The following is a 26,643-nucleotide window of genomic DNA, read 5'->3' as shown; positions in this document are numbered from 1 at the left end:
TAAATTAAGTCAGACAATAAAGATAACGCTTACTAATTCTTGCCATTTTTTTTTACAGTGCACGGCTCTGGAGGCCAAGTTGTGTCAAGTGGAGAGTAAGTATTTGGTGCTGCTTCAGGAAGTGAAGACACCGGTGTGTTCCTCTTCAGAGCAGAGCCCAGCTCGCGAGGTCATTTCCAGATTGCTGGAAGATGCACTGCAGGCAGAGACCACTGACCAACAAGATCACCCCATCTTCAAGCCAAACAGTGTCAGGTAAGAACCATTTAAAATGTGTTGGAATATAAGTGTAGGATGATACACAGCTCCACGATATGATACATGTCGCAGTATACCTATCACGATTCATTACATATCACAGTGGAGATTTAGCGTCACTGTTCGCACTAATTATATAGAAAGTAATCTGTGGTGAATGAGAAACAAATTGTCCTTAAGTATAAATTGTAATCCTTCATGTTATGTTTTCTAATTGTACATTTTATAAATTACTTGTCATTTTTCTGCAAGAAGTCATTTCTTCTGTGAAGTAGTATCACAGTACTGATTTTGAACAACACTACAATTTGATAGAAGTTCTATGGTAGGATTGTGACGATACACAATGTAACGTTACACCCCTGTTGAAGATAAATGCTTTCAGATTTGAATTTACTCTTCAAGTTGGCAGAACCCGTCAAGTAATAAAAACCCTTGAGGAAAATTTTCTGCTTCAGGGGTTCTTTTCGTCTGTGCAACTATTCTGTGTCAGAGCACTGTGATGCTGGCAGACAAATTGATCAGCACGTTTCTATAAACATTCCAAATTACTCTTTTGTCTTTACATTCAGAAGAAGTTTTTTTTTAAGAATAATCATATATTTAGAAACAATAAATACACTGACTCAGTAGGTCAGAACTCTAAAGGTGAGAAGTCTGACTTAACTGAGTCAGTGCATTTATTAATATTATTGCTGTTAATGACTAGCTACCATAAGGAGCTAACTGCTCACTCCAGTTATTGTATAGCAATTCATGTATTTCACAAAATGTAGCTTTTGTGAAATCCAGCACAAATTTGGATAATGCAATTGTTTTTCCAGTTGCTGAGGCATCTCCATGCTGGATCATTCCCAGGGAAGTATGCCACATGACCAAAATGTCATAGCTGACATTCCTTCACAATGGAAGTGAAACTCCTCATCTTAGTCTCCCTGAATAAATGTTCATTTGACATAGTCATTCCAGCAATACTTGAGGATCCTCCAAAGAGACAGAGTACCAAAGACATCGAGTCCTTTCCTTAGGTCCTTTGGCCTCCAATTCTCACAACCATGTAGTAAGACAGGAAACACCAGGACCCTAAAGACACTCCTGCAAATCACCAAAACACCTCGGCCCACTGATCATATGACTCTTCTGTTTTAAAGGCAGAGGACCCAGAGACTTGTATGTCACTCCATCTTCATGGAGAGATAAGTTAATGTCTCTACAAGTTTGAAACCTTCACCACATACAGATGAATCTGGGAAGTCATTGAAAGCCTTTATCTGTCCCATTTTATTCAGCACACAAACCTTGAACCCAGTAAGTCCCTTCGGCTGCTCCCTTGTTTGCACTCGGTCGCCACAGCAAATCTGAGGTACATCTGCATGTTGAATTGGCACAAGTTTTACACCAGATGCCCTTCCTGACCCAACTCCACATTACATGGAGAAATGTGGCAGGGGTGAGATTTGAACCGGGAACCTGCCACACCGAAACCAAGTGAACTAACCACTTGGGCACCACCTCTGCTAAAACATGAACCCAAATAAGTCTAATTTAATTTTATGTTGTACTTTTTTTTTGTTGTTTTTTTTTTTGTTTGTTTGTTTGTTTGTTTGGGTTTTTTTTTTTTTTTTAGAAGTAAACCTGTTTCTTCTCTTTATCAGTTGACAGAGTACATGAAAATTCAGTAAGGTATATCTTATATATTATATTCCAATTCTAAGGTGGAACTATGCTAGTATATAAAGGTATATCTAAAAAGGAATAGTAAAATAGGAGAGTAGAAAAGAGTAGGGTAGAGCCACTTAGGTGCCTGGTCTGAGACATTATTAAAGTTGGAGTGGGCTGTCCATTCTTCTCTAGAAATGTGGGAACAAATTGTTGCAGAAAAGAGAGAGCTTCTGCACTGAGAATTACCCATAATGCACAATGTTTCCGAAATGAAAAATGTGTTCTACTGTTGGTGCCTTTGTTGCTGCTTATCGCTTTGGATTTTCTGCAAGTTCAGGCACGATAAGGTATTATGGGAATTTCCTAACTGATGTACGCTGACCCACACTTCTAATGCAGCATCCATGTTTATTCAAGTACAAACAATTTCCGCGCAAACATAAAACTGAATCACTGCAAAAATTACAAAAGCTGTCTTAGACTTTTCTAATATTACTAACAAATTATAATGGGTGGAGAGTTCATTTGCGCAAGTCAAGATCTGGATCATCAAAACCAGAACATTGTGGGGCCACCTCTGGCATCACACAAAACTTGAATTTTGTGATGTAGATAGGTGATCAGCTGTTGGCTTTTGCCTGTTTGATTCTGTTCCAGTCCCTTTAGAGCAGTGATTTTCAAACTTTTTTGAGCTGCGGCACCCTTTTTATATTTACAAAATCCTGCAGCACACCACCAACCAAAATAATATTATAATTCTATTACTTCTGGTTTTGCGCAAAACCCAATTATCGCAATAGAAAATCGATACAGAAAACACCGTATTTCGAAAATCCTCAAGCATTTTGCGCTCTGATCTCAAGTAAGGCTGTCACGATTAGGAATTTCTGGAGACGATTAATTGTCAGACAAATAATTGCGATTGACGAATATATTCTTTTTTTTTCTTTTTTTTCCCCCTTCTTTATATTCTACTATTGTAGTATAATTACACAACTCTGGAAGAACGTTTGGCTTCTGTGAGTGGAGAAACTGGGAATGGTGCAACATTTTTATTTTTAAATTCATTTTACATACAATCCCAACTTTTTCTGAATTGTGGTTGTTTCTGTTGCATTTCTGAAATTGTTTCTCCTTATCGGTCACGTTTTGTGCTTAAACACTGCATTAAGCCCATATTGAACAAATAAATACCTTTGGAAAGTAACAGCTGTTAAAGTTCAGAGTTCTCACCTGCTTTTTGTGATCTGTGCATCTGAACATCACCACAGCTTCTCCATGTCAGGGTTTTTTTTTTTTTTTTTTTTTTTTTTTGTGGCTCAGTTCATTCATATATTCTCATTTTTTAAATATGTTTTTAAAGCTATTTGACCGTTTATTTCATCTCATGATCTCATTAAATTCAGCATATGACGCGCACATGGTGTGAACAGGATGGTAACGGCAGAATCACACCTTCAGAGAAAGTTTGGAGAGAAGTAAAAGCAGCCATACGTTTTGGTTTTGTTAACATAAAATCCTCTCTCTGCTCTGCGCTCGCTGTGCACTGATGGTTCTCAGACTGTAACGTGTCGCGCCTGCATTCAGGAATCTCCCTCACGCACCCCCTCCCTCCCAGTCTGCAGCCTCTTGACTCCGTGCGCGCGCGCGCGCACAGACACACACACACACAGCTCCGCATTTTAGACGACTTTTGAAGAAGACGGCCACTGTTTTAATCGGCCGTCTTATCCAAACGGCAGGATGGATCGCTCTTCAGCCTCCATGTTATTGTCCCGCCTTAAGACGAGAGCGAGGCTGCAGCACAATGACGTCAGATTCTGAGTCGTTTTATGCTTTGTGGATAAAATAAATAATTCACGGTAATCGCGAATATGAAAAATAATCGCGATTGAAGAATATTGTAATAATTGTGACAGCCCTAATCTCAAGTGTTTTTTTTTAGACGTGTCAACACTTTTATTCACAATATTCTGCCACTCTAATATTCACGGAGCGCAGAGGCTACCTTCAGCGAACCCAGTTGTGAGCGAGAAGGCCCAAGTCTGACCACGGTGACATCAACGGAGGTCAGGCCGCCTTCCCTGCACACCTCCACAGCCAACGCGGTTTCTCCTTCCCCAGAGGAGCCATGCTCCGTGAGCAGCTGAGATTCACGCTGTAGTCAGCAACCCGTAACCATGGAGACGCACAACGCTATGCGCAAAAGTATGTCTATTATACTATAGTACAGCGCTTTGCTGCCATCTACTGGAATAAAAGAGCATTACATCATCTGCCACACTATTATAGCACATACACCCGATAATGGTGATATTTGATAATTGCCCACGGCACCCCTGACGATCGATCATGGCACCCTAAGGTGCCGCGGCACCCCGGTTGAGAATCACTGCTTTAGAGTGCCTGAGACAACTCTCGCTGCTTGGATGGTTCTGGATCACACCTCCTCACATGATGATCCAGAATATCCCAAAGTCATCGAGATCTTGAGAATATGTGTTTCATTCAAGTCACAAAATATTGTCTGTCTGTCTGTCTGTCTGTCTGTTCTTTCTTCCCTCCCAGGGAAGTGCGCCACATGGCCAAAATGTCACAGTGCATACAGAAAGAATTCACAGTGCATCACTTTGTCCACATGTTATGTTACAGCCTTATTCTAAAATGGAGTAAATTGTTTTTCCCTCAGAATTCCTCTCACAACACCCCATAATGACAACATGAAAAAAGTTTTTTTTTGGTGCAAATTTATTAAAAATACCCTGAGAAATAATGTACATAAGTATTCACATCCTTTACTCAGTACTTTGTTAATGCACCTTTGGCACCAATGGTGGCCTCAAATAAAAGTACGTCCCTTCGGCTGCTCCCTTGTTTGCATTCTGAGTCGCCACAACAAATCTGGGGTGGATCTGGATGTTGAATTGGCACTAGTTTTACACTGGATGCAAATCCACTTTTCCTGGAGAAATGTGGCAGAGGTGGGTTTGAACCGTGAACCTTCCGCACTGAAACCAAGTGCACTAACCACTTGGCCACCCCCTTCTTGAATTTGATGCCACAAGCTTGGCACACCTATCTTTGGGCAGTTGGAGCACTTCTCAAGCTCCATCAGGTTGGATGGGGAGCGTCGGTGCACAGCCAATTTCAGATCTCTCCAGAGATGTTCAATCAGATTCAGGTCTGGGCTCTGGCTGGGCCACTCAAGGACATTCACAGAGTTGTCCTGAAGCCACTCCTTTGATATCTTGGCTGTGTGCTTAGGGTCATTGTCCTGCTGAAAGATGAACTGTTGTTCCAGTCTAAGTTTTAGAGCGCTCTGTAGCATGTTTCATCCAGGATGTCTCTGTACATTGCTGTATTCATCTTTCCCTCAATCCTGACTAGTCTCCCGGTTTCTGCCACTGAAAAACATCCCCACAGCATGATACTGACACCACCATGCTTCACTGTAGGGATGGTATTAGTTAGGTGATGAGCAGCGTCTGGTTTCCTCCAAACATGACACCTGGCATTCACGTTAGAGTTCATTCTTTCTCTCATCAGACCAGAGAATTTAGTTTCTTATGGTCTGAGAGTCCTTCTGGTGCCTTTAGGCAAACTCCAGGTGGGCTGCCATGTGCCCTTTACTAAGGAGTGGCTTCTGTCTGGCCGCTCTACCATACAAGCCTGATTGGTAGATTGCTGCAGAGATGGTTGTCCTTCTGGAAGTTTCTCCTGATGGGCGGCCAGCTGTAGGAAGAGTCCTGGTGGATCGGAATGTCTTCCATTTAAGCATGATGAAGGCCACTGTGCTCATTGGGACCTTCAAAGCAGCAGAAATGTTTCTGTACCCTGCTCCAAATTTGTGGCTCGAGACAATCCTGTCTCAGAGGTCTACAGACAATTCCTTTGACTTCATCCTTGGTTTGTGCTCTGACATGCACTGCCAGCTGTCGGACTTTATATGTAGACCGGTGTGTGCCTTTACAAATCATGTCCAATCAACTGAATTTGGCCCAGGTAGACTCCACTTAAGATGTAGAAACATATCAAGCTCCGCAACCCGATCCCGGATAAGCGGTTGAAGAAGATGAAACATCTCAAGGATGATTAGTGGAAACAGGATGGACGTAGCTTCAATTTTGAGCTTCATGGCAAAGGCTGTGAATACTTAGGTACATGTGATTATTTATTTATTTATTTCTATAAATTTGTAAAAATAAAAAAAAAAACAAAAAAAAAAAAAACAACTTTTTTCACATTGTGTGTAGAATTTTGAGGGAAACAAATCAATTTCATCCATTTTGGTATAAGGCTTTAACATAAAAAATGTGAAAAATGTACAGCGCTGTGAATACTTTCTGGATGCACGGTATGTATGTTTGTCTCTCTCTTTCTCAATAGCCATCTAGCTGAAGATATGTGGACATTAAAAGCTATTGCAACTTGTTTCTGTTACATTTGCAGTTGAGCAAACTGACGGCTCTTTCTCATGCTGATTTTGACCTCATCATACCATCGCCAAACATTGTATATTTAAACACAACAATGTTGTGCCTAATTATAGGGAAAATTTGTAAGCATTGCATGGGAATTCTACTCCAGCTGCAATCTAATGGAATTAGCTTTAGGGGAAATAACTAAATGCAGTCACATTATTGGCATTGTTGCATTGCATGAACAAAATTATCAGTTTTTGAGCGAAACATTACTTTTTTTAGGTGTTGCATTGAATGTTTGGGTCAGAGTAGTTTTGTTAGATGAAGCAGCATCAGGAAAGACAGCAGAGCCCCCCCCCCCCCCCCCCCCAATATTAAAAAAAAAAAAAAAACTGTCAGGAGAACATCATGAATAGCTGTTGGAATGTACTGGCACCACAGGTTGATGATTGGTCTGCTCTTCCTCTCTGCTTTGATTGCTAGCGAGTATGACATCTATGGCTTCAAAACGGTTCCTGAAGAGGAGGAAGAGGAGGAGAAGCTGGTTGCAAAGGTGAGAGCTTTGGAACTGAAGTCTTTGTCCATGACGAATCAGGAGGTGTCTGTCGGTGTTAAGTGGGAGAACTACCTGGCCGGCACAATGAACAGAGACTTGGTGCGCTCCCCAGAACTCAAGGTCCTGATTCGCAGTGGTGTGCCCCATGTGCACCGATCCAAATTATGGCATTGGTGTGTCAATTTACATGTCAGAAAGTTACGAGAACCCCTTCCAACTGGCTATTATGAGAGTTTACTGACTGTGGCCCGGGAGAAGCCCAATCCGGCGTCAAAGCAGATTGAGCTGGACTTGCTGCGCACGTTGCCCAACAACAAGCATTACTCCTGCCCTAGTGCAGAAGGCATTCAGAAACTCAGGAACATCCTGATTGCTTTCTCTTGGAGGAATCCAGATATCGGATACTGCCAGGGACTAAACAGGTAGTGGAGTGGTTTTGGTTTGTGCCAAAGTATTTAAACCTTGACTCCACTTTATTATAATCATGAATGTCATTTCTTTAGGCTCGCTGCCATTGCCTTGCTCTATCTTGATCAAGAGGATGCCTTCTGGTGCATTATAGCCATTGTGGAAGTCTTTATGCCAAGAGACTATTATACCAAAACTCTGCTTGGTTCCCAGGTAAACAAACTTAAAGGTTATATTGAATTGTGAAAAGACGTGGAAGATGTTCCTGCATATTTTAAAACATTTTAAATGTCTTGTCCTGCTCATGATTTATGTTGTGTCCTGCTCATGATTTATAGCAAGAAGGTGGTGCAGTAATCTGCAGTGTTTGTTTTTTTCCTGTTGTTAAACCACATCACAATGTCATTGTTATGTGTTAGCAAACATGCAAGATCTCCTGCTTATCTGCATATGTGCAGGTCGACCAGCGCGTGTTCAAAGACCTCATGTGTGAGAAAATCCCACGGCTCCATGCGCACTTTGAGCAGCACAAAGTGGATTTCTCCCTCATCACCTTCAACTGGTTCCTGGTGGTGTTTGTTGACAGTGTGGTGAGCGACATCCTCTTCAAGATTTGGGATGCCTTTTTGTACGAGGGTCCAAAGGTACAACCATGGAGAGATCCATTTTCACACGTCTGTCCTATCTATCTTACAACCCCTGGCAATAATTATGGAATCACTGGCGTTGGAGGATGTTCATTCAGTTGTTTAATTTTGTAGAAAAAAAGCAGATCACAGACATGACACAAAACTAAAGTCATTTCAGATGGCAACTTTCTGGCATTAAGAAACACTATAAGAAATCAAGAAAAAAAATTGTGGCAGTCAGTAACGGTTACTTTTTTAGACCAAGCAGAGGGAAAAAAATATGGACTCACTCAATTCTGAGGAATAAATTATGGAATCACCCTGTAAATTTTCATCCCCAAAACTACCACCTGCATCAAATCAGATCTGCTCATTAGTCTGCATCTAAAAAGGAGTGATCACACCTTGGAGAGCTGTTGCACCAAGTGGACTGACATGAATCATGGCTCCAACACGAGAGATGTCAATTGAAACAAAGGAGAGGATTATCAAACTCTTAAAAGAGGGTAAATCATCAAGCAATGTTGCAAAAGATCTTGGTTGTTCACAGTCAGCTGTGTCTAAACTCTGGACCAAATACAAACAACATGGGAAGGCTGTTAAAGGCAAACATACTGGTAGACCAAGGAAGACATCAAAGCGTCAAGACAGAAAACTTAAAGCAATATGTCTCAAAAATCGAAAATGCACAACAAAACAAATGAGGAACGAATGGGAGGAAACTGGAGTCAACGTCTGTGACCGAACTGTAAGAAACCACCTAAAGGAAATGGGATTTACATACAGAAAAGCTAAACGAAAGCCATCATTAACACCTGAACAGAAAAAAAACAAGGTTACAGTGGGCTAAGGAAAAGCAATCGTGGACTGTGGATGACTGGATGAAAGTCATATTCAGTGATGAATCTCGAATCTGCATTGGGCAAGGTGATGATGGTGGAACTGTTTTTTGGTGCCATTCCAATGAGATTTATAAAGATGACTGCCTGAAGAGAACATGTAAATTTCCGCAGTCATTGATGATATGGGGCTGCATGTCAGGTAAAGGCACTGGGGAGATGGCTGTCATTACATCATCAATAAATGCACAATTTTACATTGATATTTTGGACACTTTTCTTATCCCATCAATTGAAAGGATGTTTGGGGATGATGAAATCATTTTTCAAGATGATAATGCATCTTGCCATAGAGCAAAAACTGTGAAAACATTCCTTGCAAAAAGACACATAGGGTCAATGTCATGGCCTGCAAATAGTCCGGATCTTAATCCAATTGAAAATCTTTGGTGTAAGTTGAAGAAAATGGTCCATGACAAGGCTCCAACCTGCAAAGCTGATCTGGCAACAGCAATCAGAGAAAGTTGGAGCCAGATTGATGAAGAGTACTGTTTGTCACTCATTAAGTCCATGCCTCAGAGACTGCAAGCTGTTATAAAAGCCAGAGGTGGTGCAACAAAATACTAGTGATGTGTTGGAGCGTTCTTTTGTTTTTCATAATTCCATAATTTTTTCCTCAGAATTGAGTGATTCCGTATTTTTTCCCTCTGCTTGGTCTAAAAAAGTAACCGTTACTGACTGCCACAATTTTTTTTCCTGATTTCTTAGTGTTTCTTAAAGCCAGAAAGTTGCCATTTGAAATGACATTAGTTTTGTGTCATGTCTGTGATCTGCTTTTTTTCTACTAAATTAAACAACTGAATGAACATCCTCCGAGGCCGGTGATTCCATAATTTTTGCCATGGGTTGTATAAACATGTAAAGTCTTCCAAAAATCCAGTAGTATTTGGATACGGTTGAGATTCAGATATAGCTGTGAGTTTAAACATGCTTGTTTCAGGAAATTTAATCTGATTATTTTCTGTTCAAGTTCTCACATTTTATATTTTACCTGAAACCTACAGGACATTTTAGAGCAAAAAAATAAATGAATAAATAACAATAATGTTGTTGTCCTTTCGGCTGCTCCCATTTTGTTTGGGATCGCCACAGCGGATACAGTCAGATAACAGGAAAATAATTTGCACTAGTTTGATTATTGAATAATTTGTCATTTGCAAAAAATGCTACATTAAGAGTTAAATTTCAGGCACTGACATTTAAATTAAAATTCTTCTGGTTTTAAGAAGTTTAGTAAACAACTTGGCTCACTGAGTTTGCGATGAAACGGTTGCCAAAAATTAGTGGACTGCTGTCAAAGTAAGTAATTTAAGAGAGATCTCCCTGAGTTTTGAGACATCATGACAGGTGTGTACAGTTGTCCGAATTTTATGTACAACCCCAAATCCAATAACGTTGGGACGTTGTGTGAAATGTAAATAAAAACAGAATACAATGATTTGCAAATCATCTTCCACCTATATTCAGTTGAATACACCACAAAGACAAGATATTTAATGTTTAATTTCAAAATGAGCAAATATTTGCACAAAAACAATAAAGTTTATCAGTTTGAACATTAAATATCTTATCTTTGTGGTGTATTTAGTTGACTGTAGGTTGAAGAGGATTTGCAAATCATTGTATTGTGTTTATATTTACATTTTACACAACATCCCAACTTCATTGGAACTGGGGTTGTACAGTATATGTCTCATGGGCATGAATGTCATGGTAATATTGAGCTACCAGTTATTACTTTGACATTTTTCTGGGCCAGAGTAATTGTAAAACGTATGCAGGGGTGGTGGCCAAGTGGTTAATGCGCTTGGTTTCAGTGCAGAAGGTTCCGGGTTCAAATCCCACCCCTGCCTCATTTCTCCATGTAATGTGGAGTTGCGTCAGGAAGGGCAGATCCACCTCGGATTTGCTGTGGCGACCCCAAGTACAAACAAGGGAGCAGCCGAAGGGACTTACTTTTTTAATAATTGTAAAACTTACATTTTTAATAGAAAGGACAGAAAAAAAATAGGAATTTAGTGCACAAGTTGTCATTTATTTTGGGTCATAACAAGGTTAAATTTGTACCTACTGTTGAAAATCACACCTCATATTAGGTTGGATATCAAGATTCACTTTGACCAGACGTTTGTGGTGACCATCAACAAGCTCCTGGCAGAATTTTGATTGGATATTTGACAACTCTTCTTGGTATAATTGATAGTAGTTTAATGGTGTGTTTGTCATTTCAGGTGTAAAGAAAATTTGTGGTCGTGAATCATGATTTTTTTTTTTTTTTTTCCGTATATAGGTCACGCCAGACGATAAGTCGCAGAACCTTTCAAACTAGTGAAATATCACAAGACTTTTACTCCAGAAAATATGGTAGTCCTCCTTCATTATTTCATCCACTTTGTGCAATGCACCAGTTAACCAGGCTTTAAAACTGCCACAGCTCATAATGTTACCACCGCCACATGCAAAATAGTTGGAACAGTGTTCTTGGGGTTGAATGCTTGACCTTTTCTCCTCTAACCATACCTCTGGTTATTGTGGCCATACAGCTGAATCATTGCCAAATCTGACATTGTGGCTGTCCCTCTGTGGTGAGAAAGATACTCTTGATCACTTTCTGGACAGGATGTGGAAGTGGAGATCACTGAACAGGCCCGGTCTTGCAGTGTTTCTTAGTGTTACACTGTTTGTTACAGATGCTGCACATGGTTGCTGTGGGAAGCTTGTGCTGCTCTCTCTCTCCTTCCTCTTTCTCCTCCTCTGTGTTATTCATTCGCAGTTTTTTGAAGACTTCCACTCCATCATGGATCATTGCTCGCCAGCTGGTTAGTTCCGTCGTGTTCTTCCCAGGTCTTCCAGTCGGTGGAGCAGTTCTTGAAGTTGTGCTTCAGGAGATCCTATTAGCGTTTCTTCTGCTTTCCTTTGTACTGTTTGGTTTTGCTCAGCTGAGAGTAGAAGATGTGCTTGGGAAGTGAGCTGTCCACCTTAACAATGTGACCCACCCACCAAAGCTGGTCCTCTATGCTCTGTAGCTTGGCTTCAGCCAAGATGCTGAAGTTGGTACGGTAGGCTTCAGGTGGAGATGGTAGGTGGTCCAGGTCTCAGATCCATACAGCAGGGTTGCAGGTGAGGAGTTTTGTCTTATGCCAAAGGTCACTATTGTTAAAAGCACGGGTGTGTAGCTGGCAGAAGGCAGTGCCTGCACACTTGAGTCTGTGTTGGATCTTGTCTTCAATGTCAGCATTTGATGACACATGGCTGCCCGGGTATGGAAAGTGGGTCACGTTCTCCAGGACCTGCAAGTCTAGTTTCACAACAGGGAGCTTTGGGTTGACAGTGGTACAGGATCTGCAGCTTCTTCAAGTTGATGTGAAGCACAAGCTTGGTGTAGGCATCTTTTTCCATAAAGGATGGCACACTGCTTTTGTTGCCATACTGGACATCCAGGAGCAAAGTCATGGTGATTTTCTTCTTGGCTGTCAGTTGACTCAGGTTGAAGAGCTTTTCTTCTGTTCTATACACATTGTCAATTAATGGTGGCACCTTGTCCTTGAGCAAGTGGAATATTGTTGCCATGAAGATGATTAAGAGCACTGGGGCAATGATGTTGGTGCAGTTGGCATTGCAGAAAGGGGCCTCCTTCTTTAAATAGCTTAATGAGAATGTTGTCTTCCCCATGTGTTTTGATGTTTTTCATGCCTTTAAGGGAGACAAGAGTTTCTTCTAGAGTTTGGGTTTGGCTAAGTTCTTCAATGCTGTCTTGTGTTGGCTGAGCATTTCCTCCTCCACAGTTGGGTTGGTGATCAAGAGGTCTTCAAAGGTTTCTTTCCACCAAACACTGTCATCTCTGGTCATTAGCAGGCTCAGCCCATTCTTGCTTCAAAGAGGTGCTTGTCCTTGTTTGGAGGGGCCATAGATTGTTTTGTTGGTATTCAAAAAGCCCCTGCTGTTATTTCTGTCAGCGAGGACTTGGTTTTCAGCTTGGTTTCACTTTGCGGAGTTGCTTTGCTTTGTTGTAATCAAGACTTTTTCTATTGCGAGGTTGGAGCTTTCTGGAGGTTGAGGAAAACTTTTTGCTTTTGGGCGATGAGTTGTTGGAGGATCTGGTCATTCATATCAAACCAGTTCTGGTGCTTCCTCTTCTGGTGCCCAAGTGTTTCTTGGCATCCTGTTGTTATGGCTGTCTTAAGCCCCGTTTACACATAGACGGTAAACTCTCCCGGAAGCGTCCCGGCAGAGATTTTGCCCCCTCCGGGCCATTTTAGGGATCAAACGCGTAGTTAACGCCGGCGCACGGGGGCGTGGTTTGGTTCCGGCTTCACCGGGAATCATCGAAAAAATTATTCAACATGTCGAATAATTCCGGGAGCGCTCCCGGAGAAGTGGCCTGACGACGGAGACAACGCAAACAACGGCGTTTGATACTTTTTAATCGCCGTGTCATCCCGCCCCTTCCTGTAGTGTCGCAGTTTACACCGCCGTAATTGGCGGCCGGCGTTGTATTCCTAACCAACGGCGTGTAAAATGGCGATAGAGCCCACATCGGCGTCCTCAAAGGCGTTTTAACCGGCGACAGAGGCAGACAAAATGGCGGCGCTAGCAGACAGTACGCTGTTCTAAACGCCACCTCCCTGTTAACGGCGTTCCAAACGGCTGATAGGCGTGGTCAGTATAAAAACGCTAGCGCGCTGCATGCAGGTCTCTCACTCGCGGCCAGCTCCAGATATTTTTGCAGAGAAGCTCCATTATACCTCCTAAAATAAAATTGGCAGCGGCAAGGACTTATCAAGAGGTCTGGTTCAGGGGTAGCCCTGTGGTGGAAACGAGCAACACGTTGAGGAGGGGAAAAAGAGAGAAAAGAAAAGGCTGAGAGATGAGCTCCCTGTCACTCCCTCCCCCTGCACTGACAGCTGCTTCAGCCTATTATACTCTGGGGGCGGTGCCTGTAAGCAAAAGTTCCTGGAGTAACGCAGGATTTGCCTGGATAAATCCAGCGGTACACAGGGCATTATTGGCGGCAGCAGAACACCACCATTCTCACGTGCGTCTTAACCTGCGATTGTAAAGGATAGAACTGAGTATTAACCCCCGTTGCCTGACATGTGCCGGATGCTACGGCGTCAAAACTCTGCTTTATTCGGCGGATTTAGCGGTGTTTTATCCGCGGATTTGCGGCTAGTACGGCGCTCAAAACGCCGGCGAAATGCTCCGCCCCTTTCCACCGCGAAAACAGCCGGAACTACTGCGAACTTCGGTCTACGTACTACCCGCAGACAAAACCGTCTATGTGTAACCTGGGCTTTAAGCTCTTCCCAGTGCATAGGAGCTGGGACAGAGTACTTTGTAGGGAGTTCTTTGATCAGGCACTGTTAAAACTCCGCTTTTGTTTCTAGGTTTTCGAGCTTGGCAATGTTGAACCTTTTGACAGTTATGCAGTGTCCAGGCTTCTGCTTGGGCAGATGTTAAGTTGGATCCTGGAGCAGATCAGACAGTGATCTGTCCAACAGTTGTCTACACCAGTCATTGACTTTGTGGACAGGACATCTTTCTGGTTGCGCTTTTGGACGGTGGTATAGTCGAGCAGTCCTTTGAACAAGGGTATTGCCAAGAGACTTTGAATTTTCCTTTTGCCTAAAGATTGTGTAGGTGATGTTGAGATCGTGTTCGGCGCACTTCGTGAGAAGCAGTGTACCATTGATGTTGTACTTACCTGTTCTGTTTCTCCCTGTGGTTCTTTTCCAGAGCTGGTGGTCCTTTCTGATCACCAAGGAGTATGGTCTTGTCAGATGCTGGGATCGCAGATAAAATGGTGTCCAGCTTGGCATAGAAGGTTTCCTTTTCTTCATGGTGGGCATCAAATGTTGGTGCATAAGCACTGATGATGGTGGCATGGCCTTCACTTGCAAGTTGTAAACAGAATGTCATCAGTTGTTTGCTGACTCCCACTGGGCATTCAGCCAGTTTTGGAAGGAGAGCGTTCTTGGTGGCAAAACTGGCACAGTGGATTCTTTGTTTCTCCTCAGGAGACCCTTTCCAGAAAGAAGGTGTAGCCCCCTTGCTCCTCCCATAGGTGGCCTTGGACTGCTCTTCTTGTTACACTCGAGGTACCAGTGGTGAGGTCAAGTTTCTGGAGTTCCCGAGAGATACAGGGCTGTGAAAACTCTGCGGATTCGAGGAATTCTGCGGATTTCATCATGGGGAGGGTGGGGGGGTGTTAGTGTTGTACTCTGTAATTGTCATCATCACTGACGTTTTAAAATGCCTATCGCAACGCGTTTCTTTTTTGTGACATCGCGTGCAAGTTTTATAAGGCCGCGGACACTGATCTGTGTGTTACAGATACAAATCTGTGTCCTCGGATCCACGGAACTTCGCGGAGGAAAAATGCCACTCAAAGCGTAGCTGTTATGACAGTTGTCGTAAAGCGGAACTGGTTGGTTGCTGCGGTGATGCTGTGTGGCTCCTGTAAGACGCTTAAGGTAAATGTAGCATGTGGACATCACAAACTTTTAGAGCTCTCAGGTTTTTAAAAGAAGAATTGTGCAGCCTGTCTGTGTCACGGACCGATGTCAGACAGAGAGAAGATGGTGAGAAAGACAAGAATCCATGGAATTGTCACTGACTTCATGAACACACCTAAAAGATAAACAGGAAAAGTGAACTGTGACATCAGGAAACACGGTAAGAATTTTTCTCTCCCTGGAAAATAAACATTGTGCTGTTCAAACTGGATTTTAGACTAGATGATGTGAGTTTTTTATTATTAATCAACACTTTCTTTTATTGGAGAACAGACATTGTGACTGAATGGATTAACATGAATTTACACAAGAATGTAAATGAGTTTTTATTAATGTAGACTTTTTTCATGGGAAAAAAAGACACTGGATTTACAGGAATTTACACAAGAATGTGTGACTTTATACTATAAGATGTGTTATTGATATTTTACCCTGATTTTCAAAATATTCTACAAGCTTTAGCTGTGGTTTTTGAACAGTCTTTTCAGTCTTCTTGAATTTCATGTAGTTTAATTGTTCTGAGTTAATGTGTAATTTGGTTTACAATAAAAAAAGAAAATCATTCCAGGTCCAACTTACACGTTATATTCTGTTATTTCAACATTATCATTGTTTAAATGAAAGATTGAGTCTAGGATCATTTTAATATGCACTTCTTTTGAGATTTTTTTTCTCCCAGGAGATGCTGAAAATGTATCATTAGATACAAAATTAATTTGGTTTCTGGGGTCCTGCAGGCCCGAAACCCCGACTCGACCCCTTGCAAATGTTCCTTGGATTTCACAGTTTTCATTTCACAGCCCTGGAGATAAGAGCTGTTCATCTTTCTGGTTGCCCTGTCTTTTTGTGGTCCGTCAAGGTTCATGTGTTCCATGTAACATATTTCATCACTTGTGTTTTGGTTTTTCTACCACAAACCTGGTGACCTTATGGATAGAGTAATCCAGACAGGTTAAGGTGAAGCAGCTTATGTTTAGGGCACCTTTTCTAGGGCCCCCTCTCCCTTTTTAGGGTGAGCAGAGCGGATCCTAAATAGGGCTGTTCAGTCACAGATGCAGCTACCGAAAACCCTTGTGCTTTTTCTAAGGGTCTAACAACTAAACCACATATTTGCTGCTGCTGTGCCTGGTCTGAGCTACAGGCTTCCAGATTCACAATCCTGCCCCTGTAACTCTTTGCCAATCACCAAAAGACTTGTAGGTGTGTAGCATGGCATAGAAAATCTTCATCTTCCTTCACAGCTGTTGGGAGACAGCTGATCACCTCTTCCGCCTGATTTGCCATTGACGACCTCCTCTGTCAACAGAACTCCGTTAGCCATCTCATGTTCAGGGTTCCTGTTGTACTTCGTGGCTACTATAGCAGCTATGGGATACACAAGGTCCCTACTATATTTGACCCCCAACAGGCAGTTCCCCCCACCCAATCTGTTGCTCAAGTCCCACGTCATGGATGTGGGGATGGACTTTGACAATCAAATTTTAAATTTTCATCCTGAGTATAGAGACCCGTTCCAGTTTAATTATGCTTGACTTTCATCAAGATCCTCCAAGGGCCACCACCACCACCCCCCACCCCGCCGCCGCCGCTGTACTGAATATTGATCATTGTAATTTATTTTCCAACTGTTGTAGTGTTTTTTTTTTTTGTTTTTTTTTTCTTCAGGTTCAGCTGTCCTATTTCTCATAACAATACTCGAACCAGTCATCCACACAACACACCAGTATTTGGTCTACATAAATTATGAACCTTCCAACATTAGATTTTGAAAGCAAAACTGCCAATTCTGTTTTGTTTAGCCTAATTCTACAACCGCAATTCCAGTGAAGTTGGAACGTTGTGTGAAATGTAAATAAAAGCATAATACAATGATTTGCAAATCCTCTTCAACCTATATTCAATTGAATACACCACAAAGACAAGATATTTTGAACATTCATCAACTTTCCCAGTCTTTTGTTGCCCCTGTCCCAGCTTTTTTGAAATGTTGAGCAAATATTTGCACAAAAACAAAAAAGTCTATCAGTTTGAACATTAAATATTTTGTCTTTGTGGTGTATTCAATTAGGTTGGTTGAAGGTTGAAGAGGATTTGCAAATCATTGTATTCTGTTTTTATTTACATTTTACACAACGTCCCAACTTCATTGAAATTGGAATTGTAATGTTGGTAATGTGATCAGGTCAGCAATACAAATACAGTATTAGTTGAGTTAGTTTTGTAGTGGATTCTTTCTTGGGTGGTGCCCTCTCAGGTCCTGTTGATGGTGTTTTTATTGTTTTTTTTTTAAGTTATTTCACTGTACACTTGCTTCTTTTCCCCATTTTATATAAGATATAAATCTTTGGGTTTCCATTAATGTCCAAAAACACTTTTGATATGAAAAAGTTGTATTGGATTCAGGAAGGCAGTTTTTGCTCTTTTCGGTTATTCTAGAGGTGAAAGGATCAATTAAAAGTAAAAAAAAATTAGCTTACTCAATCATGAAGATGACATTTTCTGAATTTTTTTTGTTCCTTTTTTCAGAAGTAATGCCAGATGCCAGACTTTGAAATAAATATGTATGTCAGCGAGTTAATGTATTATTACACTGTTGTATCATTTTTGATGCTGTTTCTTCACAGATCATATTTCGCTTTGCCCTTGCTCTCTTCAAGTTGAAAGAGGAAGAGTTCTTGAAATTACAAGATTCCACAGCCATCTTCAAATATCTGAGATGTTTCACACGCACAATCTTGGATTCAAGGTGAAGGAACTGCTTTTCCTAACTTGTCATATACTGTTCAATGCCCTACTTCCTAACCTGGAGTCAGAGTCCCGCTTAAGTGCCAAAGGGGGTGTCCAAGGTTTTGTTTGCTTTGAGGTTATCACAACTAAAAGTTCACCTATTGAATAAAGTCATAATACCACGCTACAAGATGATTTTAAATATCATGGGGGTATTTCACAAAGGAAGAATTGAAGAAGAAATCAAGAATGAGCTAAAAGGAGACTCTTGACCTAGCCTAGTCAGTTTGGCGAAATACAGTGGCTTGCAAAGGTATACAGCCCCTTGGTATTTCACGCATTTTAATTTGTTTATGGCATTTCAGATGCAAAAAGTAAATCAGGGTTCTCAGTGTAAAAATTTCTAAAATTATCTTCCTTAGACTCGAACTGAAAACAAATCTCTACAACTTGATATTAATTAATTAAAAATATAAAAGCCAAGATGATGGGTTGCATAAATAATCAGCCCCTTTGGTATAATACCTGTAAATAATCAGTTTAATTGCCAGTTTTCTTCAGACAAGTCAGGGGATGGATACATGAACATTTCCAAGTCACTGAATATGTCTTGAACTTTATTTACATCAGTTATGAAGAAATACAAACAGTATGACACTCTGGTAAATCTATGTGGAGTAGACAGTTCTCAAAAACTGAGTGACTGTGCAAGAAGGAGAACAGTGAGGAAAGCCACCAAGACCCCCAGACAACCCAGAAGAGGTTTTAGGCTTCTGTGGCCGTGATTGAAGAAACTGTGCACAGTGCAAATTCTGCGTTTTGTATCTCCAGTTATACAGCTTCATGATGAAGTGGTATAGAGGAGGGTCTTCTTTCACTAAAACATCAAATCTAGGATAGCACCTCAGATGTACCTTCTGGCAAATTGTAGGTGAACTTTCAGGTCTTCTTTTTAAGAAAATCCTCCTCTGCTCCACTTCATCATGAAGCTGTATAACGGGATACAAAATCCAAAACTTGCACTGTGCACAATTTCTCCAGTCACAACCACAGAAGCCCATAACATCTTCTGGGTTGTCTAGGTGTCTTGGTGGCTTTCCTCACTCTTCTCCTTCTTGCACAGTCACTCAGTTTTGAGAATTGTCAACTCCACACAGATTTACCATAGAGTGTCATACTGTTTGTATTTCTTCATAACTGATGTAAATAAAGTCCAAGACATAATTCAGTGACTTGGAAATGTTCATGTGTCCCTCCCCTGACTTGTCTGAAGAAAACTGGCAATAAAACTGCTTATTTACAGGTATTATACTAAAGAGGTCCATTACTTATGCAACCCATCATCTTGGCTTTTATATTTTTAATTAATTTATGTCAGGTTGTAGAGACTTACTTTCAGTTTGAGTTTAAGGAAGATAATTTTAGAAATTTTTATATTGAGAAGCCTAGTCTACTTTTGGTATTTGAAATGTCATAAACAAATTAAATGTGTGAAATACCAAGGGGCTGAATGCTTTTGCAAACCACTGTATGCGTCATGGTGGCCACGCCAGGCTAAGGAGGCACAGCTAGATCAAGCCGGATGCAAGTCATCACAGCAGACCATGAGGATGATCACAAATCTGTGGATGTTGAAAGTGAGAATACTTTAGCTGCACAATTTTACACTCAGTGACCAACAACTACTCATGGACGTTTACAAGAAAAGGGTGCATATACAGTGAGAAAAATAAGTATTTGAACACCCTGCGGTTTTGCAAGTTCTCCCATTTAGAAATCATGGAGGGTCTGAAATTTTCATCTTAGGTGCATGTCCACTGTGAGAGACATAATCTAAAAAAAAAAATCCAGAAATCACAAAGTATGATTTTTTTAATAATTTATTTGTAAGTTACTGCTGCAAATAAGTATTTGAACACCTGTGAAAATCAGTGTTAATATTTGGTACAGTAGCCTTTGTTTGCAATTACAGAGGTCAAACGTTTCCTGTAGTTTTTCACCAGGTTTTCACACACTGCAGCAGGGATTTTGGTCCACTCCTCCATACAGATCTTCTCCAAATCTTTCAGGTTTGGAGTTTCAGCTCCCTCCAAAGATTTTCTATTGAGTTCAGGTCTGGAGACTGGCCAGGCCACTCCAGGACCTTGAAATGCTTCTTACGGAGCCCCTCCTTAGTTTCCCTGGCTGTGTGTTTGGGGTCATTGTCATGCTGGAAGACCCAGCCATGACCCATCTTCAATGCTCTTACTGAGGGAAGGAGGTTGTTTGCCAAAGTCTCACAATACATGACCCCATCCATCCTCCCTTCAATACGGTGCAGTCGTCCTGTCCCATTTGCAGAAGAGCACCCCCAGAGTATGATGTTTCCACCCCAATGCATCACAGTTGGGATGGTTTTCTTGGGGTTGTTCTCATCCTCTAAACATGGTAAGTGGAGTTGATTCCAAAAAGCTCTATTCTGGTCTCATCTGACCACATGACCTTCTCCCATGCTTCCTCTGGATCATCCAGATGGTCACTAGTGAACTTCAAATGGGCTGCCCTGCAGGATTTTAAACCATGACAGCATCATGTGTTACTAATGTAATCTTTGTGACTGTGGTCCCAGCTCTCTTCAGGTCATTGACCAGGTCGTCCTGTGTAGTTCTGAGCTTTCTCAGAATCATCCTTACCCCACAAATTGATATCTTGCATGGAATCCCAGACCGAGGGAGATTGACAGTCAACTTGTGTTTCTTCCACTTTCTAATAAATGGTTGGTAGGTGTTCAAATACTTTATTTGCAGCAGTAACATACAAATAAATTATTAACAAATCATACATTGTGATTTCCAGACTTTTTTTAGATTATGTTTCTCACAGTGGACATGCACCTAAGATGAAAATTTCAGACCCCTCCATGTTTTCTAAGTGGGAGAACTTGCAAAACCACAGGGTGTTCAAATACTTAATTTCCTCACTGTAATATCTTACAAAAAAGTAAATGCAGCTGCTGTCATACAAGAGCAAGAAAATGTGTTCCAGAAATTTGTGTGTGTGTGAGAGAGAAAATCATATATATATATTGACTAATTATTGGTGTTAACTATCAATAATTACATAAATTCAAAAGAAATCACTTGTCATTTGCATGAATTAAGTTGTACACATTGTCTCAGAAGAGAGAACAGTGCAAGGTAGTAAGTTACTCAGAAAACATACTCTGGAAAATATTGATTATAATCTAGCTAGCCTGGCAGCCCAGCAGGCCCATGGTACTGTTGTGGAAACGCTGAGCCGATTCTGTTCTCTGTTTCAGGAAGCTGATGAGCATCGCTTTCGTGGACATGAACCCCTTCCCCATGAGGCAAATCCAGAGCCGCCGTGCCTTCCACCTGGAGAAAGTTCGTCTTGAGCTGACTGAACTGGAGACAATCAGGCAGACCTTCCTGAAGGAGAGAGACACCAGTCAGGCCAGGCGGTCCTTTGTCAGTGACGATGAGGAAGATAACTGACCTCCACCCCATCAGACTTTCTTACTGCGTTGCTGAAGTTTAAAGGGCTCCAAGACCACCCCCACCCCCGTGAATTGCTCAACAGTGCTTCAGCAAACAACTTTCTACCTTTCTGATCAAAGTTTTGTTAAAGGACCAAACTTTGCCTGCCAAATGAGCTCTCTGTCAGTATTCCACCATTTTCTTTCCAAAAGAATGCCTTATATGCTGTATGCTTTATGCTGTGCTGTGACTCTTCGTCTTTCAATGTCATTCATCCAACTTGCAGTCCGAATCAGTATTATTGAAAATATGGATTTGATCTTTTCATAAGTTGGGGATTTTATCCCTTTTTGAAGGAATAAGTGCATAATTGCAACCTGTTTCCAACCTGTTGTGGAGATCATAGGATATTGTCAGTTTAAGAAAGTGTTGGTGCATCCTGCAAATTTTCTGTTATGCTGTTTTATTCTCAATATTAGAAAATCGTTTTATTTATATATATATTTTTTAAGATAGAATAGTAAGTCATAGCATTTCTCCCAGTTTACTGCAGTTAAAAATGACTATTAACAAAAAAAATTCACTCACCCCTTTTCCCTTGAGAGAAAAATGGTTTTGCAAAACATAAAAATGGATTATAGCTGTGATTGTTCTGGCCCTGTTTAACGGCTGGTTTGAATGCCTTTGTTGTCCTCATGATGGCAGCATTTGTGCACCCAGTGACTGTACGGTACCGTCCACGCAGAATGACTGGTTTTTATATCAGCACTACTGTGATTTATTTTCAATCAAATAGCTGTTTAGTCAGAAGATGGTGTCAGATTTGTGTGAAAATCTGGTTAGTATTCTGTCAGGAAAGTATTTTATGTGGTTATGTGTACTGAAATGTCTTCCTTTGTAGGTACTTTTTTTTTTTTACGTCTCACAATTGTCACATTTAAATTTGGCCTATTATAATCAATATTCAGATTTGGTTAATTTATTCCCTGTTGTCTGCTGATATATTTACATTTTGCTGTAACTTTATTTTGCATAATGTCTGTTTATATTTCAAAGTTTTTTTTGTTTTTTTTTTACAGCTACAGAATTATCAGATGTAGGATTTTTATTTACTTTTTTCCTGCATCACCTGAACAAATAGAGGAAAATGCTTTCATCAGCTGAACAGTAATTTTAATTTTTCACAGCAGTCCTCTCGGGTGATTCACATTTAAAGTCCACTTGTTTTGTAGAGGGCTTTAGAGGTCTTGTTTCAACACAGCTGTTTGTTTATTCAATTTTCATATTTCTGTCAGTTTTTGTTTTCCTTGAATAAGCTACATTTAAAGCTGTCTTTTCCCGGCAATATATTGCACAAATGTAGTGACGTCACAATATAGTGCACTTCACTTTGTATGCAGATCATTTTTTTAATTAGTATCTTTGTGCAAAATGTTAATGACATACCACTGTTGTGTTCAATATTAGTTAAAAGACAAATTCAATAAAGAATGGCTCTGTGCAAAGTGTCTGGTCCAGCAGGTGCTGTAAACAAAAGAAAAAGCCACAGCTTGATTTAGCAACGCTCACTTCCTTAAATGCTTGATGGTAATAACTACCGATGATTATGCTGGTCATGTTTATTGATGGCCTGCTTCTGTCACGCAGCAGTGTCACAGCGGAGCCGTCAGGGGGTGGGAACGTCTGCACACACAAAAGCCTGATGGTGCTGCCACAAGCAGAACAGCAGCGAGTGAAGGAGAAGTTTAAGACTGAGCCACAGCCACCGGTGGGTCAACACAGCAGCCGTACCACAAGTGGGAACTAATGTGTCACCAGCTCTGACGAGGTAAGACATAATCAGAATAACCTCGAGTTATTTTGTGAAGCCTTTTGATAGTGTGGCTTGAACTGTATTTTATGTTTGTGCAGGTTTTTTTTCTCTTTTGCATTATTATCTATATGGTGTACACATACTGGTAATGTGTTCTGACTTATTTAAATGTCTCGCTCATTAGCATTCATATTCCATTGAACTTTTGTTGCAACCTTTTGTCAGTTTGTTGCCAAACAGCATGTCCCAATTCCACCAAATGCTCTTTGTAATCCAGTTATAATCTCAACAACTTGTTATACAAATAAGGATGGCACATGTGAGTTAAATAAGGAAAACCTCATCAACACTTGCATCAGACTACCTACAATGTGTACTTTTATTGTTTACAAGCGTCTGTCTGTGTTAAATGTATCTGCTTTGCGTGTGCCATTTAGATGTTAAACCTCCCATAATGTAATTGTGAAAATGGAATGCCATACAAGCTGGGACGTGCAGTAAAGTTTTTCATTGCTCGCGTCAGAAAACGTCAGGAACTCCTCTTGTTATTCAGCAGGGTTGGACTTGTGGAGAAAAGGAGGAAGACGGATACATAGCCTTGAGTGGTGTGTGTTAAAGAGAGAAACTACATCAATGAGGACATCTGGCATGGCGGTGTTCAAACAGCAAAATGTGGATGACTTCTATGAAATTGGAGAAGAACTAGGAAGGTGAGTATTTTTCCCAGCTGGCTGGAATAGTTTTATTCTAAGTTGTGCTGTGAGAGTGTGATTCATGACACCCTGCATACCTCAGTAGTCTGTGTTCCTCCTGAGGGCATGTAGGTATGCAAACATCTGCTTTATTTAAATTTAAGTGTGTGAGCGACGCTATGTCAAGGACATTGGAAATTTGCTTTGAGTTCCTCTTTAAATATAAAACACTAGAAAATACATTCTGTTTTGGCCTAATGTGCAACATAATATAACATTTACTGTGTGCATGAGTACTACTCTGCCCTGATAACGGGGGACAAGCTGTACTTGTGGCAGGGAAGCTTCTTAACTGAATAAAGAATAAAGCCCTGGTCAGACCAAATAATGAAGTCATGAATAATGAGCCACTTATGGATTTGTCAGAAATTTCAGTGATTATTCAAATAATGAGCCACGTGTATGATATTGTTCTTAAGGAATTGGAGAAAACGGATGTTAAAAAAGGCTAAAAGGGCTTTCTCAGAGTGGAACCTGTTCTGTTGCAGGTAGCCTGTCCTGTCCTTGTAGCTGCCTGGTACTCAGATAATGGGTCTCTAACAGCCTCATACTCGCCACGAACATGCCTCTAACACCCTCGTTTGTCCTCGTAGTACCTCGTACACAAATCAGCCCACGCTGTTTTTGCTAAATTTTGAACTTCTTGAACTCAGCGCCACGCTCAGAGATGAGCCTCATTATCTGAATAATCTGCTTCTAAGAGCCACTTTTCTCCCACGTTTCTTGAAAACTCCACTCGTACCAAAAAACCACACTACATGGCTAATTATTCATTGTTCTTTATTCGGTGTGACCAGGGCTTTAGTCAGTAAATGAAAAAGCTGCTACACTGAAATAATTAAAAACCCAGTGCTTTTGAAGTTCTTATTTTACATCCATGCTTGAAGTATACTGGTCTTATTCAATCTTAAGGTGCCCTGACACTTGCCCAACTTTGATCCATGCACTTGCACGCACTGTGCCGTGCAGGACAGTAAACTTGTTGTAAACTCATTGTAAACTGTGTGCGGCTTTGTGCAAGTGCGCAAAGAAAATTTTGAAATGTTCAAAATCTCCTTCACACATTAATTACGTGAACTTCACGTGAACGTTGCGCAAACATGATGCGTGCGAGTGACTGCGTCAGCGCACCTCATCACAGCACAGTTCGTCTGAACGATTATAACAAGATGTTAAATCTATCATAAATACTCATGAATACTTTTACAGCTGCTGACAAGAAGGAATGAACATGCAGTCATGACTATATAATCATGAGAAATAATTACTTTTTTATACAGCTTCAAATACCGTAGTTTCCAGACTATAAGCCACTACTTTTTTTAAACATTACAAATAATTACATTTTTAGATGGTTCCAAATGCGTTCTCCACCTCATTAAGTGAGAGAGAGAGAGATACAGTAGTGTTCAGAATAATAGTAGTGCTATGTGACTAAGAAGATTAATCCAGGTTTTGAGTATATTTCTTACTGTTACATGGGAAACAAGGTACCAGTAGATTCAGTAGATTCTCACAAATCCAAAAAGACCAAGCATTCATGATATGCACACTCTTAAGGCTATGAAATTGGGCTATTAGTAAAAAAAAAGTAGAAAAGGGGGTGTTCACAATAATAGTAGCATCTGCTGTTGACGCTACAAACTCAAAACTATTATGTTCAAACTGCTTTTTTAGCAATCCTGTTAATCACTAAACTAGTATTTAGTTGTATAACCACAGTTTTTCATGATTTCTTCACGTCTGTGAGGCATTAATTTTGTTGGTTTGGAACCATGATTTTGCTTGGTTACTAGTGTGCTTGGGATCATTGTCTTGTTGAAAACCCATTTCAAGGGCATGTCCTCTTCAGCGTAAGGCAACATGACCTCTTCAAGTATTTTGACATATCCAAACTGATCCATGATACCTGGTATGCGATATATAGGCCCAACACCATAGTAGGAGAAACATGCCCATATCATGATGCTTGCACCACCATGCTTCACTGTCTTCACTGTAAACTGTGGCTTGAATTCAGAGTTTGTTGTGATTTGGCGCTATATAAAAAAAATTGATTGATTGATAGAGTTTGGGGGTCGTCTCACAAACTGTCTGTGGCCCTTGGACCCAAAAAGACCAATTTTACTCTCATCAGTCCACAAAATATTCCTCCATTTCTCTTTAGGCCAGTTGATGTCTTTGGCAAATTGTAACCTCTTCTGCACATCTTTTATTTAACAGAGGGACTTTGCGGGGGATTTTTGCAAATAAATTAGATTCACACAGGCGTCTTCTAACTGTCACAGCACTTACAGGTAACTCCAGACTGTCTTTGATCATCCTGGAGCTGATCAATGCATGAGCCTTTGCCATTCTGGTTATTCCGCTATCCATTTTGATGGTTTTCTGTTTTCTTCCACACGTCTCTGTTTTTTTTTTGTTTTTTTTTGTCCATTTTACAGCATTGGAGATCATTCTAGATGAACAGCCTATAATTTTTTGCACCTGCGTATGTTTCCCCCTCTCCAGTCAACTTTTTAATCAA

General features: G+C 40.8%; 2 protein-coding genes across 3 annotated transcripts in view; both read left to right on the top strand.

Moving 5' to 3' along the window:
* tbc1d2b (TBC1 domain family, member 2B) overlaps positions 1–26,643 on the top strand; it is an 86,954-nt gene that overhangs the window by 25,594 nt on the left and 34,717 nt on the right. The window contains exons 8-14 of one of the 2 annotated variants that reach the window (XM_034176449.1): positions 59–255; positions 6,825–7,319; positions 7,401–7,518; positions 7,764–7,949; positions 17,973–18,094; positions 21,374–23,379; positions 23,921–24,074. In XM_034176449.1, coding sequence (XP_034032340.1) covers positions 59–255; positions 6,825–7,319; positions 7,401–7,518; positions 7,764–7,949; positions 17,973–18,094; positions 21,374–21,569 — 1,314 coding nt within the window. In that variant the 3' untranslated portion in view covers positions 21,570–23,379; positions 23,921–24,074. Of the gene's footprint in view, positions 1–58; positions 256–6,824; positions 7,320–7,400; positions 7,519–7,763; positions 7,950–17,972; positions 18,095–21,373; positions 23,380–23,917; positions 24,075–26,643 lie in introns of both variants that reach the window. The other variant, XM_034176450.1, reaches the window with a different exon arrangement.
* The window catches only part of dapk2b (death-associated protein kinase 2b), a 47,551-nt gene continuing 44,855 nt past the window's right edge, over positions 23,948–26,643 (top strand). Inside the window, exon 1 of the mRNA XM_034176451.1 lies at positions 23,948–24,074. Within this exon, the coding sequence (XP_034032342.1) occupies positions 23,998–24,074 (77 nt within the window). The 5' untranslated portion in view covers positions 23,948–23,997. The remainder of the gene's footprint in view (positions 24,075–26,643) is intronic.

This window comes from Thalassophryne amazonica, chromosome 8 (genome assembly GCF_902500255.1).
Source record: "Thalassophryne amazonica chromosome 8, fThaAma1.1, whole genome shotgun sequence".
Taxonomy (NCBI): Eukaryota; Metazoa; Chordata; class Actinopteri; order Batrachoidiformes; family Batrachoididae; genus Thalassophryne; species Thalassophryne amazonica.
Note: the sequence above shows the minus strand (reverse complement) of the source record. Positions and strands in the feature narration are given on the sequence as shown.